The sequence below is a fragment of the Mus caroli genome, unplaced genomic scaffold (assembly GCF_978045245.1).
Source record: "Mus caroli unplaced genomic scaffold, Mus_caroli_1 scaffold_20, whole genome shotgun sequence".
In the NCBI taxonomy this organism is placed as follows: Eukaryota; Metazoa; Chordata; class Mammalia; order Rodentia; family Muridae; genus Mus; species Mus caroli.
Window position 1 is genome coordinate 5,373,619 of NW_028227275.1, and position 19,596 is coordinate 5,393,214.

At 46.5% G+C, this 19,596-nt stretch overlaps 1 protein-coding gene across 43 annotated transcripts in view; it reads right to left on the reverse strand.

Annotated features, from left to right (window-relative positions):
- Positions 1–19,596, reverse strand: part of Tcf7l2 (transcription factor 7 like 2) — a 191,484-nt gene that overhangs the window by 14,574 nt on the left and 157,314 nt on the right. For 18 of the 43 annotated variants that reach the window (XM_029472493.2, XM_085833880.1, XM_085833876.1 and 15 more), the window contains 4 exons: positions 9,683–9,815; positions 7,526–7,628; positions 5,556–5,642; positions 811–951 (listed from right to left, as the gene is read on the reverse strand). In XM_029472493.2, coding sequence (XP_029328353.1) covers positions 811–951; positions 5,556–5,642; positions 7,526–7,628; positions 9,683–9,815 — 464 coding nt within the window. The remainder of the gene's footprint in view (positions 1–810; positions 952–5,555; positions 5,643–7,525; positions 7,629–9,682; positions 9,816–19,596) is intronic. The other 25 variants (XM_021151303.3, XM_029472494.2, XM_021151311.3 and 22 more) reach the window with 3 other exon arrangements.

Below are 19,596 nucleotides of genomic sequence, written 5' to 3' on the forward strand. Positions count from 1 at the left end.
TCTTTCTTTCTTTATTTTTTTTATTATATATTTTCTTTATATACATTTCAAATGCTATCCCGAACGTTCCCTATACCCTCCCTCTGCCCTGCTCTCCTACCCACCCACTCCCACTTCTTGTCCCTGGCTTTCCCCTGGACTGGGGCAGATAAAGTTTGCAAGACCAAGGGGTCTCTCTTCCCAATGATGGCCGACTAGGCCGTCTTCTGCTACCTATGCAGCTAGAGACACGAGCTCTGGGGGTACTGGTTAGTTCATATTGTTGTTCCACCTATAGGGTTGCAGACCCCTTCAACTCCTTGGGTGCTTTCTCTAGCTTCTCCATTGGGGTCCCTGTGTCCGGTGTCAGTTTCAAGTAAAAAGTTCTTTTTCACTTTCAGTCTCCTCCACCCTCCGCCCCCAAGATCATGCACCAACAGTTGGAAGGGGAGGCAGGGCTGCTGAGATTTTCTGAAATCACTTCCTCTTGCTTCTCAAACAGTCACTTTCCCAGTTCAGGGTGATTGGACCCAGCTTCTCAGGGTTCTGTCTCACTTGCTGAACCAAGCAAGCCCCCAGTATTTCATCCCGGGGTTAGCAGAGAGTAACTGCCATCCCCAGTCCACTCAAGCACACGCCACAGAGATCTCTGAAGCAGCAGGGAGACAATCAGAGAGACCTGCTAGAGAGCATTTCCTCCGTATGGACCAGATGCTCACTAGGAGCAAAACAAGGAGAGGCTGGCCGGCCAGCCAGCCAGCAAGCAGCGGCCATGGTGGTAGCTCATCACACAGGCCACAGATCATGATGAAACAACGTGGTAACACTTACGAGCTGTGGAGTGAGCCGACGTCACTCTGGGAGGATTCCTGCTTGACTGTTGGTGTGACGATGGCCGGGTGAGGGATGCCGGTCGTGTGCAGAGTGTGATGGGGAGGGACCATATGGGGAGGGAACCTAGAGGACAGAAAGCTGTGTAAATTGTCAGAATCAAAATGAATGAATGAGGAGGGCTGTGTACACACTATTTAAAAAAAAAAAAGCGCAGTAACATTCACATGAAAGCAACCCAAGGCATATGAAGCCTGTCAGCATTAATTAGTGATAAATTAAACATAATGATTCTCATAATGTCATTAAAGCCACTCTTCCCCTTCGTTATTGCTACTGACATGAGACATTACTATTTTTAACATCTTTAGCAAAAGACAAATTCAACGGGTGTGCTTGGGTGGAAAAGGAGGCTTGGACGACCAGCCAGAAATCACACATCCATTTGGATTTTGAGTCATAACCTGCAGCACCTTAAGACGGTGATTTCCTGAGCCCTGATCAGCGCTAGAAGAACAGGTGATATCTTTTGTTGTATATTGACAGCTAAATAAAATATTAATGTGGTTGAAATGTACATACATGTCTTGACGGTGTTCTGAATGTCTCATTAGGCCTCATTCTGGTGCTACAGAGCGATCCAATTTTTATTTTTTTCTTTTGTTACTGTGTCCATCGTTTGAGCGTGGTATGAGAGAGTGAATGGAGCAGAGAGGGAAATATTCTTCTAGAGAGTCCTGTGCCACTCTCATCTTACGTCACGGGCATTTGAATATGTGTGTATTCATTTTTGAGAAAAATGGAGACACACACACACACAGAAGCACTGAATTCTGACTTACACGACCTTTTTCAGTAAGTAATAGTCTTACTGTTGCCTAGTAGGTTATTTGTACCTCATTCAAAAGCCTTATAAATGATAAAAATTGTAATCATAGGAAAAACAATCAGGAGTTAGCAGAGCCTCTAACAGCACACACTTTTGGGAAAGCTCCCCAGAACACACTTCTGTCCTTGAAATGGCATTTCCCAGCACACAATCTGGCCAGGACACAAAAGCTGATCTTTAAACCCACTGTTGCAAGAAGAGACTATCAGCTAGCTACACAGGACAAACAGCTGTCACATCTCATGATATGTTTGGTTTGTAGGAAGAGACCTCCTCAATCGAAGAAGCACACAGTGTATACAAAAATAGGGCAAAGGAGGAGAAGGACAGATTGCTCAGGTGAGGCATATCCAGGCTGGATTGAGGCAATGGCTGCCCTTCTAATAAGGCTAAAACCAGAAGAGGACAGCCACCACCCAGGGGCCAGCGTAGACCAGCATCCTGCTCTTGAGAAATGAGTTCTGGGAGTTCTAGGAGAGGGGTTTCAGTGAAATGTCATCACAGTGAGGATTTCAAAGGGTTCTTGTTTTTATTTACAAAGTTCCTCTGTAAGTGGATCAGAGAAACAAATAGTATAAAAATGTTCGTTTGAAAAGGTATTTCAAAAACCTTGAAGAATGAATAGGCTCAGTATATCTTAACAGAGACAAATATACCCACAGAGAACACTCAGAAATCCCACCCTCTGGCCACCTTTGCAGAGTTAAGGCAGAACTGGAGTTTGGAAACAATGACATGATTTAATAGGAATCAGAGAGGTTGGGGGTGCGGGGGGGGGGGGAGAGAAAACCAACATCCTGGCCCCTAAATACTGAAAAAAGGATGTAAACCCTTAAGCTCTGATGTCACATCCGTTCCTCCCACTGCTCCCAGCCCACAGAGCAAAAGCCAGTTAAGAACACAAGTCACCCTTGAATGAAGGGCGGGTAGAGAGAAGCTTTTTACGATGAAAGTCTCAAATACATACATTTCCTTTTCCTGCAGTGTAAGAATATGTGCACAAACACATGAAGGCAAGAAAGACAAAAACCCCATGTGGGCACGTATGATCTCTGTGTCCATACAAACAGGAGGCAGGCAACAAGACTGGAGCTCATTTTGGGGTGGAGGCAGACCTGAGTACCACGCTCTCGAGTCCCTTGACCTCCACACGTTGGTGCACGTGGAAAAGGCACAACAGCTGTACATCTTCACACAAGATGCTTGCACCTTCACCCACGAACCCCCTTTCTGCAGACAACTGCCTCATGAAACACCCTCAAAAAAATTCTAAGCAGCTCATTATACACCCCTGCCTGCTTTCATGGCTGGAAGCCAGAATATAATGATGAACCTAAACTTGTTAAGGACAACTAATTTTTGTTTCTGGCTGTCTCAGGGGCCTCTCTCACGCTCACTCTCACTTTGCCTCACTGTTGACACGTTTCTGTGAGCGGCACGTCATCTGCCGGCCTTGATTTTATGCACAGGCCGTGGGATGCATTTTCCCCGTGTAGCCGTCCTGCTTTGAGTCGCGTGCGGATCGTCATTATTCTCTCGCCACCCAACCCCCCCCCCCCCGCACTTGTAACATTTCATCTCTTCCTGCCTTATTTTTTGTGAGCCACAGTGCACCTACATTATGGTTTATACATGATCTCGCTCCCTTTGAAGCCGGCAGATTTCAGGGCCTGCTCTCGTCAGGAGAAGAGCCTTGCCCAATTTAGCAGGCTGAGGGCCCGGAGCTCCAACATCTCAATCTAAAGGGGGTCACAGGGTGGCACAAGTGAGTGTCAGCAAGAGCTGTTTAATTGCCAATCTAGGCTTCTCCATGGTGTTTAAAGTATAATGACCCATCACTTAATTCTGAGAAGTCCTGGCCCTGCTGCTGAATAGAATAAATATCAAAGGATGTTCTGGAACAGGGCAAGCTGCCTACATTCGCTATAACTGCCATACGTATAATAGACCTATACTTCTGTCACCCCATTACCACAATAATGTATTTAATTTGCTGTATACGCTTTCTAACTAGCTACCTTTCATTTGGCCTACCTGGGGAATTGGCCACCCCCCGCCCCGTAATGCCAGCCCCCAACCTTTCTTCCCACCACCCCCTTCTTTCCCTCCACCCTCTGCGACCTATAAATCATCAGCTAGCCTCCTAATGATAATTCAATCAATAAGCTTAACCCCCAATCCCCATCCTACGATTACTTCATCGCTTTCAACCTCTGGATACGCAGAACAAACAAGCAGGAAAAGAATCAAAAGCGGCCTGTGAACGCCGTTATGGAGCTGGGATCATAAGCAGGCCCCCTCTCCTCTCCTCCCAGGAGGTTCCCCGTTTGCTCTCACGCTTTCCACGGACTGTGACGACATTATCTAATGAGTGTAACCTTTCCGCTTTCTCCAGCAGAGAGACTGCAGAAAATCATTTTCCTACCTAACTCATACAGGCGCGGTTTCCGAGATCCGGGATGATCTATCACACGATATGAGTTCACTATAAACTCTAGCCACACTGTGGCATGCTTCTGTCAGTGGGTGCAAGTCCCACGACAAACGTTGTTTTCCTGCAAGCAGGGAAGGAAGCACGCCAGGCACCCTTTGCAGCCCCTTCTCTCATTTTGGCTCCTTGTGTTGGCCACAGAGGCCAGCCGGGGGACAGCATCCGTGCCGTGCAGTGCGTGCTAATTGAATCAGGGGGTATCATCCAAATGGATCGGTTGCTTCAGCCCATCAGGAAAGTCTAAACCTCCACCGATTTAATTAACTCAACATAAAATCGGATGAACAGAAACTAAAACTACCATTAGGGGCAATTAGTGACTACTTAAACATACCGCTGCCAACCAGTTTGTAAATAAACTGGCAGTCACTGAAAAAAATTAGCCAGAATTAATTAGAGAGAGGAAAATGAGTCCTGGGATACATATATACACTGTATATATGCCTATATGCTTATGTATGAGTCTGTAGGTATGGGTGCAGACATAGTTTTTTTACAACTTTCAAAGATTTAGCGGCATGTGAAGGTCAGTAATGGATACAATGTGTCACGGAAAACATTTTACCGGGGGGGGGGGGGGGGCGGAGGGTGACCTTCTTAAAGTGATTTGACATGTAAGTGGAGGAAGGGGGAGGGGAAAAAAGGTAAAAATAATGTAAAATGTAAACTGCAGAGTAGCTCCCATCAGGTTTCTACTGGACATCGCTGCTCTGAGGGGCTAGGCTATAGCTGACTATATCAAACTCTGAACTAGCTTTTGAAATGGTCAGAGAACACCCACCGGTGTTTCCACAAATTCTCTGAATAATCATCATAAGTTATCTTCATTCCCTCCCTCCTTACAGAGGACAACAGAGGAACGATGATTTCAAAAGGGACGCCATTCTAGCTGCTTTTCCCTGACTTGGCTGCTGTCATCTTCAGAGAGTTATTTATGTTTATGCGTGTGAGTATCTGTGCTTGCAGGTAGGGGCACCACATGCTAGGAGAGGCCAGAAGAGGGCGCTGGATCCCCTGGAGCCAGAGTTACAAATGGTTGTGAGTGGCCATGTGCATGCTGGGAACCGAACCCATCTTTTCTTCATGAGCATCAAGTGTACTTAGCTGCTGAACCTTTCTCAGCCCCACCCTGCCTTCTTAACTTGTGACTCTATGTTGCTCCACGGACAGACTCACAAAATTTTAGGTCAGCGTCACTTATGTTGAAAGGTCAAGGTAACTTTTTGTGGTTTTTTTTTTTTTTTTTTTTTTCCAGGAGTAAAGACTAGTGAACAGTGGTTTATATTATTATACCCACACATGTCCACAGGCCCTGGGTGGCCTGACGCTGTCTAGAGGGCTTCACAAGAAGTCACAGCAACTCACCTAGACATAGATGCGTTGACTGTCAGCGCTGTGGGGTAGGGGTGTCTGAATCCTCCTGTCGTGATTGGGTACACAGGCTGACCTTGCCTACAAAAAAGGGGTGTTAAAGAAGTGAGAGACTAGAAATGAGAGCTGGGGGTGGGCACAAGAAAGGGAAGAAGAAGGGGGACGTTCTCGCCGTACAGTAAGCTTTATTCTCATTTGATCAGAACAAAAATCTTGGGGATTGTACAGGCAGGATCAAAGGGAAGAAACACAGAACAATTTGAATGCCATAAATCTGATAGGAATGGCTAATTAAATTTTATAACCTCTGCTTATGTCAATAGAGACCCTCTCCCCAAGCTGAGACTAGGTGTTTTGTTGTAATAATTAAAGGCGACGTCTCGCTTGCTTTAATGGAGCCATCACACTAATTGAGGGCTCCACATCCAAAGGAAAACAATAATGAATGTAAATTTATACCAAAATAAAGGACAGCGAATCAAAGGACTTCACTTGCGCTTTGGGCCTCTTTCGGTATTTAGATCTCGGTGAGAAAACATTAAATTAACAGAGCTTAATTTGTAGCCTTTTGTCAAATTAACAAGTGTTGACAAGAGTTTCTGGGGGGGAGAGTCCCTAAGAAGAATTGTGGGTAACCAATAGACAATCACACCTCATTACAATAATTAAAAAATACAGCAGCATGCAGAATAGCATCCTCCTGAAAGACACACAACTTTCTCTGACAGAGGCTTGTCTGAGGTGGCTTTTCCTTTTTATCTCGACTTCCGCATCCCCTCATCAGCAGAAAGAGATGACTGAAGTATAGAGGCTCAGTCCCTTCCGGTGGAGAATCAGTAGGTCCAACCCTCCCGTCTACCTCACCAAACACAAATAAGACAAAGAAACAGAAACCACACGAGACTTAGTGTAGCTATTGCGTAACGCAACCTGTTGTTTTTAGACAAACAAGAAAACACACAGCACGGGATCTCTATTCGACTAGAGAGAAAGGCTAGGATGGGGATCCTATTCCTAAATTTTACCATCTTTAAGACTACAAAAATCTGCCTTCGCTAAGACCCAAATTTGACAGCTTCTTTCAGTACTCAACATTGCCTTATGTTTTCTAATGTTAGAGGTCACTGGTAAAATAGAGAGATAGATGCATAAAGACATACAGTGTCAAACATTACGTGCAGGCTCACGGCACATGCTACACAGTACAAGATAGACTTCACACCAAAGGCCCTTTCTGCTCTGATTTCTAAACACATCATGCTTTTAAGTTGTAAGTTGTGGCCAAATTATCTGAGTACTGCCAGGGCCCAGGTAGCCCAGCCCCCAGTGTTCCACGGATGGTTCCCCTTATCCCTCTGTGCCCCCATAGCTTGGCGAAGCATCAGCCATGCAAAGACTCTCAGAGATGCTGGGAAGATGACATGAGCTTCCTTCCTTCCACTGTTGCTATCAGCCTTTGGGGTGAAGGCTGAAGTCGCAGCTGGGATCCCTTCAGTCCTACCCCAAGGTGATTTCACCACCAGGATGTTCCTATTCCCACTTCCTTCCTGCCACAGAGGCAACATGTAAAAGAGAGAGCTTAACCCAATACCATGAGTCCAGTTTGGATTGCCACTGTCACAACAGGCTTCTGCGGTTCCCAGAGTCACTTTTGGCCATCTTTGGGGACAGTGGGTTCACAATGGCAATTACCACTGACCCTTTTCAATGTCATCCATTGAAATGCTGTAATCCCTCTGCAAACCCACAGGACACCTCAAGAGCATCTTCCCTGTGTTGTTCCACCAGCTGTCCCTCTGTAAACATGCACTCAGCCATGTGCATGTGTGTATATACTCACACATGCACACACACTCACACACACACACACACACACACACACACGAATACAAGCACGTACACATAAACTAATAAGCATGCTCATGCAAGAAACAAAAAGGGAATTAAAAACTGGAATTGCTTACTGTGGTACTAACCATCCTAGCGGATGGGGGATTTGTCCTACGGTGCCGGGCGACAGCGGGTAATATGGAGAGATATCTGGAGGGTGCGGAGGCCTTGGGATTCCTGTGAGGAGAAGAAGCAGCGATTTTTTTTGGTATGGAGGAGGAAGAGGGACTGTGGAGGGAGGGGGAGCAAGGAGCGAATAAGGAAAGGGGCTGTCTCTTCTCATATCCCAGCTGGAGGCCATTCCTGGCTTTTGGGGAGGAGGGGTGCGGGGGTAGGACTGTCCCAGTCTTCTTATTTTCCCACAGATCCATTTGAACAGTGAGTTAGCTCATTCTAGATGGGCTGGTGTGATTGACTGATTGAGACCAAGGAGTCGCCATCTTGGGTATTTTTGCCTCGTATGACTAAAGTGATTACTTCAAGTCAAAAAAAAAAAAATCTAAAAAGACTGGCATATTTCAGGTGAGCAACCGATAATCATTAACTCCTTTTGCTTTGGAACTGGGTCAGTTACCCTTTATTTCGGATGGCTTGCCTGTGTCAGAGCTATACTTCGGATCTGTAAGGCCTAAATAATTAAATAATTAAATTTAATGTTTTGAGACAGGAGTCTTAACTATACAGCCCACAGTGACTTTGAACTCACAGCCCTCTTGCCTCCTTAGCCTCCTAAGTGCTGTGATTACAGGCAGCCTTGTAACTCACTATGAGTCACAGAGGTGTGACCTGATTTCTTTAGAAAGACCCAACTCTTCAAGCAGGCCAATTCTCCCATGAAGAGAATCTGTAGAAACCGAGTGTCAGATGGTGTCTTTCCCCCAGGAGTCAGAACTGAACTGACAGAAGAAGCTGGGGGCTTGGTGGATTCAGCTCTGGACTACGATTCCCTGGAGGGCAGAGGCATACATGGGCACTAGCCTCACTTGCTGACTGGGTATTCCACGGGCCAGAGGGGTTGCGAGCCTCCCGGAGGCCTGTAGACGAATATGCTGAAAGTACACACCACGGCTCACTTCCTATCTGCATAGGACACACGTCTGGTCATTCATCCTTAGGAAGAGGAGTCCGGAGAGCAATTTAGCTCGAGAGCAATGGCTCTGCCCAGCCGCCCAGTCCGAGGGGGAGGCCAAATGGACACAGTGCGTCAGAACTCACCCAAGATGGAAGGGGCAGGACAGGGATGGAAACTATCTCATTTTTCAAGAAATTCATTCAGGAAGCTTTTAATCTGTAAATTAAGTCTCCCCAGGTGACATTTTGACGCAGACATTGCTTTCTCTCTATTACAGAAAGCAAAGAGATTAGCTGGGCTTGGACCCTACACTGAGCCATTTGCACACTTGAAAGAATGTTCGCAGAGGAAAATAAACACTCCTCAGACGTTAATCATATGGTTTACGATAACCATTTAAAAGCTATTCCCTGGCCTACCATTATTCAAATGAGATGCTGCCTGCTGCAAGTGAAGCCTTGTACTTGGCGGAGCCTCAGGCAGGCTTGGCCGCCTCCTCCAGTCAGTCAAACTGCCAGGCTGCACCCAGCATCCACACAGAGGGCTCAGAGAGGCTGCCCGCCATACTAGATCCTTACGTAGAGGGCGCTATAAGCTAGATCTGTTCTTCCTGACAGGTGTAGAGACTGAATGCAGTGTGCAGCCTCTGCTTATGACACTGCTGGATGAAATGAGGAAACCTTCCTAGGCTTCGGTTTGTACATCTGTAAAATGGGCTCACAATAAACATCCGAGATATTTGAAATGGGAGAAGAAAATGCACAGTGGTCTAGTGATCTGCAAGGAATACAGACTCCGGGTGATGTGGTCCCTTAAGAATACACTTAAGCATACAAGTCACTCTAAAGTGGCCGGACTCCTTCAAAATCATGATGTAATCTCATTGCTACCTAGTTTGCTTAGGAAGGTACCAAGGCCAGCTTTCCCAAGCAGCCGACTCCAAAGGTGCAGACATAAATCTTATCCCTGTAAGTGGATCTCTCCAAAGGGAAGGGGGACACAGCCCAGCACATATACCAGGCAAGCCCCACTAAGAGCTTCCTGATCAGCTCCCAGGTGTGAATCTAAACATCCCCCACCCCGAACCCCACCCATCCCATTTCACCCATCACGCCTGGCCCAGGCTCCTGACTGAGGCCTTCGGAGTTCCCCAACTTACCTGTTTTGGGGTCTACATCAGCTGGTAAGTGCGGAGGTGGATTTCCCGGGGTGAAGTGTTCATTGCTGTACGTGATGAGAGGCGTGAGTGGGTGGACATGGTGGGGGTGTTGCACCACCGGTACTTTGTTCGACTGTGAGAGAGGGAGAACAAAGGGAGACGTGGTGAGCTGGGTCTTCGTAGCCCAGAGCTTCAGAGTCAGGGCCCGTGTCCCCTGTAACACCCTCCCAGCTTGATGCCATAAGATGCCCTCGGCTCTGCAAACTCCCCACCTCGCTAATCCATTTTAAAGTGAGAGGCGGTTGGCTCTCCACACTGGCCTACTTCAGGTCCACCTCTGAGTTCCTCTGCATCACCATTAGAACCCAAGATCTCACTTTCCCATCAGCAGGTGAGTGGAAAATTGAGGTTTTAATCTCTAAGGCCTCTTAGAGATTTAGAACCCAGTATGATCAGAATCCCACTCTAGCCTTCCTAGCCACCCTCTGGTTCCACAGGCTCAGAGACACAGCAAGCAGGTGTCCACTCACTCAACCTGGATGAAAAGCCCCACCCCACCTTTGAATGGGAGACTGAACTTCACCAGAAAGCTCTGGCCCAGCCAGCGCCTCCATATTCATCAGGCAACCGTCAGGGAGAACTCATAAATTAACCGGACAATGATGAATTGAGCTAATAAACAGGATACATTCAAGAAATGGGCAGTTCTGGCCGGTGAAGTCCATGTGTTTGTTGTATTGGGGCAGGGCAGACGGTGAGGCCGAAGCAGAAAACAAAGAAAATAAATATTCCTCAGTGCCTTCCACAAACCCGTCTCTCTCCTCTCCCCCTATGTGCTCTCCCCCCCCCCCCATGCTGGGCTATAACTCAGCCCAGTAAGATCACAAAGGAAAAAAAAATTAAGCTGAAACAAGCGAACTACTGGGCCATTTACTGAGAGTAATCCAATTGCAAAAAACCCTATTCCCAATAGGGGATTTTCACTAAAATCCTACAACAGGGACATTTAACCAGATTAGGTAGCAGAGAAGATAAAGAGGCTGGTATTAGATGATGAATGGATTAGAGTCAAGTTTCATTTCAGAACGTGTCTTCATTTCCTTTTATTACGTCTAGGAAGGGCACACGTTGCATTAACATCAAGGAGAAGGAATTGCATAGAAAGAAAAGAAGGCAGGTTCCAGCACTGCCCACCAGCGCCTCCCGAGTTCAGGGACCACTGAGCAGTTAGTTCTCTTCCTTTCAGCTTCCTTTTCAGTATTTTTTAATAGAGGGAAAAGGCATAAAACACAGGAAGAGTAGCTTCCTACCACAGCTAAGGATGGGAAAGGCATCACCAAGTAGTGTTCCTTCTCCATGGCATGTCAGGGAAGAAAAACATGGTCGTCCTAGAAGATCCCAAAAGAGCATCTCAAGTCACTTGGTTTACAGCTTCCTGTAAAACCATAACTCTCCCAGAGAAAAGGGGCTGGCCAGTTGCTTAGAAGACCTAGCTACCAGTTAAGAAGCTGGTACAGAAGGTCTGAAATAAGGAATGGTCTCTCGGAGTCACCAACCAGCAATGGCGACCAGGCTGTGTATATAAAAGCCAAGAGCTGTTGTGTTCAAGCCTGTGGCCACAGTTCATGGAAGTTCACTAAGATCCTTCAAGGGAAGAGTCCTAGGAAAGCCTTTTGTCAAGAATGGTTGAGAAGGAGTAAAGACATCAGCTCCCACTTTGGAGGTAGGAAAGAAAGCTGAAGTGGGGATAATAGACAAGACAGGGATGTGTGGGAGCAGCCTGGGAGAAAGGAAAATGACCGAGGCTGCCTTCCAGAAGTTTCCAACTTGATTGGAAAGACAGGCCCCTGGCAACATGAAAGAATGCAGGTTGCTCTCAAGATACATCTCATGAGGAGGGAAGGATGTGACCCAGTAGTCACAGGATTGAACCTGCTTTAGGCATTTCTATCAGTATTGGGCAGGTGTGATGGCCACCACAGAGGTAGACAGGGCTGGAGGTGGGCAGGAAAGCTAGCTGCCATCTCTACTGAGTTAGGGGACCCCGGCCCAAGGCCATTTCTCAGTAGAAACAGGACCTGAGTATGGAGTAATAGAAGTGCTTCTTCTGTCAACCATGGCCGAGCCAAGGCTTGAGTGCCACACAGGCACAGGGGAACCTGGAGGCCAAAGATGGGAGTGTTTCTCTTGAATCAAGCCCTTGTTCTCAGAGAGTACATGGGGGGTGGGGGGACTTCGCACAGACCTAACACATGGCATGTTTATGTATGTAACTGTGCTGGTTCATCATCACTGTCACGATTAGCAAAGAGTTGGCAGGGGACACGGGGTTCTGTCACCAATCCCAAGCAGAACTAGTGGGGACTGTGGGGAACCTTCTTTGTCTCTGGCCACAGAAGTACAACAACAGCATTTGGTAACAGTGAGCTAGGTGTGAGACTTACTAACTCTCCCTCTTCATCTTAGATGCTCCTGTTAAAGATAACATTCACCAAGCCTGAGCTCGCTGACGGCTGCGGATACTTCTATATCCTTGTCTTCTCAGCCAACTGGGTTTTTTTCCTCCCACCCAGACAACACTCTCCAGCAGTGTGGTAAAGTAGGAGTTGGAGAGAGGGGACAACAAATGAAAGCTTTAGATGCCACCTGACTTTAGGAGGGGGATGGAAGTCCTATTAGGCTATTAGGCTATTAGGCTATTGACTCTACTAACAAGTAGGTCCCTAGAAACTGCATGACCAACTCTCTATCCAGGTTACTCTGTTCCCAAGTGAGGAGGCATATCATGGTCAAATATACAGAAGGCAGGGTCTACCTGCTACCCCACACTACCTGTCAATACCTGGACCCCTTACAACAAAGGACTTCTCATCAACACCTGTGTCTCTCTAGCCATGGACTCTGAGGTCCTTTCTCTCCACAGCATATTCTTCCCACTGCTGGGATGGGGCACTGTACGCTACTCATCCTTAGAGTCCTCTGAAACTCTTGCACCCAGCCTGGGATAAGACCACTTGAAAACCACCAGACTAAAATACACATGGTAGAACAAGATAGAGCCCATCAACCAGAGGACCAGATTTCTGGAAGGGTTGGATGGTCCTCACACTCAGAGTAAAGCTCTTGCAGATACTACCTCTGTTATGCCAGTGCCTTCAAAATGATTCTTGTGCTGGGTTCTCACAGAGACTTGAGAGTGAGAACCTGTCCACTTAAGGAGGGCAGGGGTGTATTCTGCTTCACTGACCTGGCTGAGAGTGTCCCTCCCTCCCTCCCTCCCTCCCTCCCTCCCTCCCTCCCTCCCTCCCTTCTTCCCTCTATCTCCTCAGTCTCCTTCATTCCTGCCTCCATAAAATCCAGGCATGTGCTATGTCTGTCCTGTAGGGTTATGAAGATTACATGAGACCACTTACTCAAAGCAACCGGCACAGTGTCAGGCCCACACTCAATACAAAGGAACTTGGTAAAATGCAAATCTGCACAATATAAAGGATGCTGTGGTTAACCACTTGGCTAACACCTTCCAATTAGACTCATAAAGGGGAAAATGCAGCCTTGGAAGGAAGTCATCACCTAGATACGAGAGCATGGATGATCTATGACGACCCTACCCAAGTCACACACTCTTCTTAAAAAATGTGACATTTAACAAATGTATTTGAAGAGCTCATGAAAAACAACAACAACACCAACACCAACACCTCATTGCACTGTGCCAGTGACAGAGAGTGCTATGTAGGATCTCACAATTAAAAACAAACAAACAAACACCAGCCAAAAATCGGAGATAAACAAGTCCTTCTAGAGTCAGTGAGACTGTGTAAAGTATGAACCAATACAGTGAGAGAAGATTTCCAAGCATTAGGGTCTCCCCACCCCCGCTCCCAACAATTCTCACTTCTTTAAGATTTTTCTGGTATGCTGTTCACTCTAGACACTGGGAGAAAAGGTACTGGGGACAGTCACAGTGGAGCATCATGGGAACTAAACTAAAACAGCAGTTAACCCAGAGGGGGGACAGGGATTAAAATGCCAGAGACACTTTTATACTCCCCCCCCCCACCTTCCTTTACCTTTTCCAACTGTAAGGTTAAACCCAGTATCCTGGAGCATCTGCTTTACTGAGGTCTCTGTGCAAGGACCTGGGCTACAAACTCTAGGATAGCTAACACATATTCAAGGTCATGGTACTGACAGTCGAGACAGTTCAGTGAAGAGCCTATTGCTAGAATCTAACTCCTTCAGAACAGGACAAAGCAAGCTAGGCACGTCTATGCTACCATACACAAACACAAACAAACAAACAAACAACCAAAACACAATAAACAAAACAGAATCCAAAAGTCCATAAAGATACTCCATGTAATTCACTACCACCAGAGACTCCCCCGTGTAGCCACTTTAAGCCATTTAGCTTGCTGTCCCAGAGCGAGACAGGGACCAGCCAATGGCTATAATGAAGCCCTGTCACCATCCCAGGCAGCTCAGATCCAGCCCTGCTTCCCAGAGCACAGATGCGTACTAGTGGTCACCCGTCACACTCACTCGGTGCATCTGTTACAAAGCACACCTGTGACTGGCTGGCCTGTTATTTGTTCCACAGAGTAGGTGAATGAACAAGGGTGGTTCACACACCTTCATAGAGAGACGTTTCCAAACCCTGTGGCGTCTCCACTTGCTCCACCGCCCTAATTAATGCACAGCTACATTGGAAATGTCTGTAGGCCAGAATTACTGGGAGCAGGAACTGCTATGTTGATGGAGCGAGAGGCAACCTGTGAGATCAGCCTGTGTCTACCTTTCCTAGACACTGTTGTTTGGGGACTGAGAGGAAATCAGTCACCAAATGCAAAATCAGGGGTGTCTCCAGTCCCCCTGACCCCACCAGGCTTCTTCCAGAGGGGCTTTCCAGCGTGAGACTCATTAGAGGAGATAGGAACAAACAAGGCTTTGAATAGGCTGCCTCTGCTTTCCAGATACAACCAGGCACCAGCAGAATGTTGGTGACAAAATGTTGTCTGTGGTTAGTTCTGGGCTCACAAGAAACCAAAGAAAATAAACAAATGATATACAATCCTGAACTCATTAAAGCAAGCAAGCAATGTGCAAATAAAGGAACTCAAACTCCTCCTTTGACTTCTGGTCACTGGGGCTTTATGCTTTCTACCTGGACAGACTCACAACCTCCCCAGGGGAGGCCCTCCTCAATGCCTTCATTAAACTCCATGGGTGTGAGCGCTGAATAGTTAAATTATAAAGAAAAGATACTTCAATGGCCCTCAGAGCACACAAAGCCTCCCCACCCACAGGAGTATTCATCCAGCTACAGTAGGGGGAGTGACCCTGAGGCTGACCTTTGACCTCTCAAGAACCCTTAGGTTTAGTGTTTAGCAACTTGACCATTGCCAGGCATCTGGACACCCTCCAACCCTGCTCAGAAATTAGGACAAGTGGAAGGCAAGCATGCTTCTGAACCCCTCTACTGGCCACCCTCTGACCCCACCGCTCAACTCCTATAACTGAAGTAAGCCGAAAGGGACTCGAAGCTCACCATTCACCTCTGCAACCTGTTAGTCAAAGACAGCAGAAACAAACAGAGCCTCCTCTTCAATACTCCGCCTTGCCCCTTCCTGCTGCAGGAGCCAAATGGGGCCAGAGAGAGCCTTTAAGGAGCCCCAACACAACATAAGACACAATACAGGAGCATTTGTCAGCCCTGTCCTCTCTGTGTGGATCCCAGAAACAGGCAAGGGTCCTGTTGCCCCAGGACACTCCGGGTTTACAGACCCATGCAAAAAGGGCTGTAGTACCCACTTTCCTGTCTACTTTTGGCTGTTAAGCCCAGTAGAGACTGGTTAAGTCTTCATACATGCCTTTGTTCATGCCAGTGCTGGTGAGGGAGAGGGGCTGGGATGAGAAGGAGGAGAGGGTGCTATTTCCAGTCATCAACAACTCTTTGCCAGAGTTTGTCCCGCTAATCCTGGTTTGCTTCAGGCCTTGTAGCAGAAGGTAGTTGGACAGCCAGTCGGTGTAATTCTACTGTCCCAATGACTGACGACCAAACACAGAGCAATACTATGCCAGTTTTACTAAAGGCTACTGGGAAATGCACTCGCTGGCTCATCCCGACTCAGCTGGCCAGCATCTCGCATCCTTCCAACCTCTTATATCTACCATGGAAAGGTTGGCCTTCTTCATTCTACATGGGCTTCTTCAGAACCCTTCATATTTCACCTCAAACACGAGAATCCCAACCAGGACACAGCCAGCACTGTGGCCAGGCTGGTTTAATTTTTTTTTTTTTTAATTTTTTAGTCTGAGAGGCTTTGTACACTGTACTGTACACAAGGCAACTACCTACCGATGGCCACAGCACTGCTATTGAACGTAAGAAATGAAGGAGGGAAGATTTCTCTGAGTTTGAGTTTTTCATGGAGAAACAGGTGGAGAGAGCTCTGCCTGTGAGATGCAGAAGAGCAAAGCATCCACAGTACACACCTGTATGTCTGGTCAAGTGTTGTGCCAAGTACCCACCAGGACGCCAAGTTTCATCTTCTACAACTGAGATCCCAAGTGTTATTTGTTCCGCAAATCTTCATTCTATCTGTGTCTCTGCCTCTCTCCAAATCCAATTAGACAGCAAGAAGAGGAACAGTGAAGATTTTTCTCCTCCTAAGATTCTGCCGACTCACAGTTTCTCATGGACTCATAAGCATCAAAATTCTCCTTATCGAGGAAATGACTGGATAAGGAAGGCAGAGAGAAGGGACGTGTGCAGTCTGCTTCCACGCAGTCTCACATAAGAGCATACATGCAGTGCTAGCTCAAATGATCCTCGGTCCTTAGCCTCTGTTGGAAGGGAGGGGCCTACCTACACCTCAACCAGCCACCAGCTAACACACCAAAGACAGCTGGTTTCAATAGCTGAGCACCTAGAAAGTCAATTCAGCAATTCTTGGGGATTTTTATGAAATGCCTGAAGAGGAGACAGGAAGCAATGGTGTTGGGGTGTACAAACAAAGGGGGAAGATGTCAAACCTAGAAAATAGAGCTGTGTTCTAGGTGTTTGGCTTTGTGCAAACTCTAGCCCAGGTCCAAGCCAGCAAAGCTATGCTTCCACAGCCTCACAAACAGTCACTCCCCGTTAAGTTCATCAAACATAATTTATTACCACTCATTCTCATTTATTTTCCAATAAAAAAGAAAACATCACTGTGCTTCCCCCAGCAAACCCTTAAAACATTTGCACACTTAAGTTTTGGCCAGTGGTCCAGGGTAGATTTCCAGGGTTTTTTTTTCCCCCTGCCTGCCTCTCTCTAGTAACATCAAATTTAACACCAGATCAGTAAAGGGGTGCACAGGCACTGTGGGGGTCTGTGGACTGTTCTAGTCCTTCACAAGCCACTTCACCCCTAAGTAATTTCCCAGGAATTTTCAACCTCCACCTCCCGCCAAATATTTCTCCACTACTTGGGTATTAAATGATTATCGTTAGCATAATCAATCTTGCTGAGCGTCTGGGTGTGTGGAGAATGTTTGGGAACTGGGTAAGAGGATACAGCTGTTTCTAGAAAAGCCAGGAATAAATCTAACCTATCCCAAATGAAGCCCTCCCAATGCTCCAATGTGAAACAACTTTAAAATACAATAACGATTTCCAGGCCACCGGTCCCAAACACAACAACCCCAAGACCTGGGGTTCCCGAATACAATGGAAAGGAAATCACCCATTTTGATTGAGAATAAATTTTAAGTGCATAATGGTTAATACATCCTGGAAAGTTTAAGAAAAGCAAGGAACAAAATCTGACAGCACCTTCTGCATTTACTTACAGGCGAGAGCTGACTGAAAATGCCTTTTGCTGCATACAGCTTCCACACCAGGACCTAACTTAAGAGTTTAAATGTGTGTTTAAAATATTATGCTTGCTCCATAGAGCTCAAGATGCTGTTATTTCCTTCAGAAAGTATATTTTCTTCCCGGGAAATAGCAAGCGTGTAAGCCTAGGAGTAAGGAAGATTTCATCCACATGACTTAGCAAACACAAACCCAGACTCCAAGATTCAGGAGGAGTCTGCGCACACATCACGTATAGAAATAAGACAAATGGAGGTGTCGGCTGCTCCATTTTGCCCTGCTAATGCCTCAAACTTCAGTATCCTTTCCTATAAATGGCAAGCGTCACCATCATTTCCTATAAAGGGCATATAGAATGGAAAAATGACCCAGAGTCGCCAGGGACCAAGCAGAAGCAATCGGCGTGGCTGTTTCTGTGATTACAGGCTGATGTGGACGAAGACTGTACAGATGAGCAATAGTCAATTTTTTGAGTCCTTCAATGTGGGTAAAAGAATGCAATTGGAGGGCATAGCAGGATTTCACAACATTTTGCAGTGCTGCAGAAGGGGAAAAATTCCATAGCACAGCTCAGTCAGGCTTCCCACCAACTCCAAAGCACCAAGGGAGATTTCCCTCAGAAGACAGGACTGCCATCCCGGCTGCTTCCAGAAAATGCCTATACACAAGAGCACAACGGCGGCTATAATATCTGTATCACTGGGGCTTAGAATTTACTTTTGAAAAGCGAGTCCTTTCTCACAACACCTCACTCAGAATGGAAGTTACCCCTCTCTTGAGTCACAGAACAACACAGTTTTAAGTCATTTCTGCAAAGAAGGGACAGGATATTTCAGAAATCTTGACCCTATAAGGAGGTCTGGGTGGGAAATTTACAATACAACTCACACAGTATCAGCCAGTACCCTGTCCCTGAAAGTCTTACCAGTTTTCAGAACTAAGCTGAACTAGAAAGCAACAAAAAGAGGTTTACAGGGATTATTGCCTTATGCTCCACTTCAAAGAGCTATCTACAGAGTTGGCTTTTAATATGACAATGATTTTTAACACAGCCTACATAATGCTTCGTTTTTCTCCAAAACCAAAACCAACCAAGCAAGCAAACAAAAAAATCATTTTTTTCCATCTGATCTGGTCAATCTCTCCATAAGTATTTGTATTTGGCCATTCAACAACAAAATATAATTATAATAATTTTAAAATTGCCGGAAGATTCAAGAAAATGTCCTCACTGTTTATGGCAAACAGTGTAAGCCCAAGTTGGAGCAGATCACAGTGTATCCTAGCCCTCAAGTGCTGGGGAGGAGGATACAGTGTAGCCTAGCTCTCAAGTGCTGGGAAGGATACAGTGTAGTCTAGCTCCCAAGTGCTGGGAAGGATACAGTGTAGTCTAGCTCCCAAGTGCTGGGAAGGATACAGTGTAGCCTAGCTCCCAAGTGCTGGGAAGGATACAGTGTAGCCTAGCTCCCAAGTACTGGGAAGGATATAGTGTAGCCTAGACCCCAAGTGCTGGGGAGGATACAGTGTAGCCTAGCTCCCAGATCCAAGCTGCAGAAGATGCTGCTCATTGTCAACAAGAGCTGTCCTCAGTCCCACCATCAGCTTTCCAAAACAGCTTTTGATTAAATTTGGAAAACAACCACTAGCAGCAATACCAGGGCCTGGAAAAGCCAACATCTAAATTTGGAGACTGAAAATAAAAACAACCTAAGACAGAGCAACAGGAAGTTAGCATTAAATATGAAACCAATACATTCAGTGGCTCAGCTCCGGGAGAGGCACGGTCCCCTGCTGGGGCAAGGTCTCTCTCCTTCCCCTCCGCCTATGGTAGCAGTCCTCTGTGGTGGGTGAAACTATAGTTCACTTGCTATGGTCTGTAAGAACTGGGATGAAAGTCAGACTTTCTCTCCTCCCCATCTTCTTTTAACCCTTTCTCCTCTCCCCCAAAAGGATACAGCAAAATCCCACAGGGATAGGGGCACAGCCTGCACTGACCATTCATTCTTGTTTTGTCCCCCTTTCCGTTGTCTAAGGTTTTTTTTTTCTTTTCCTTTCC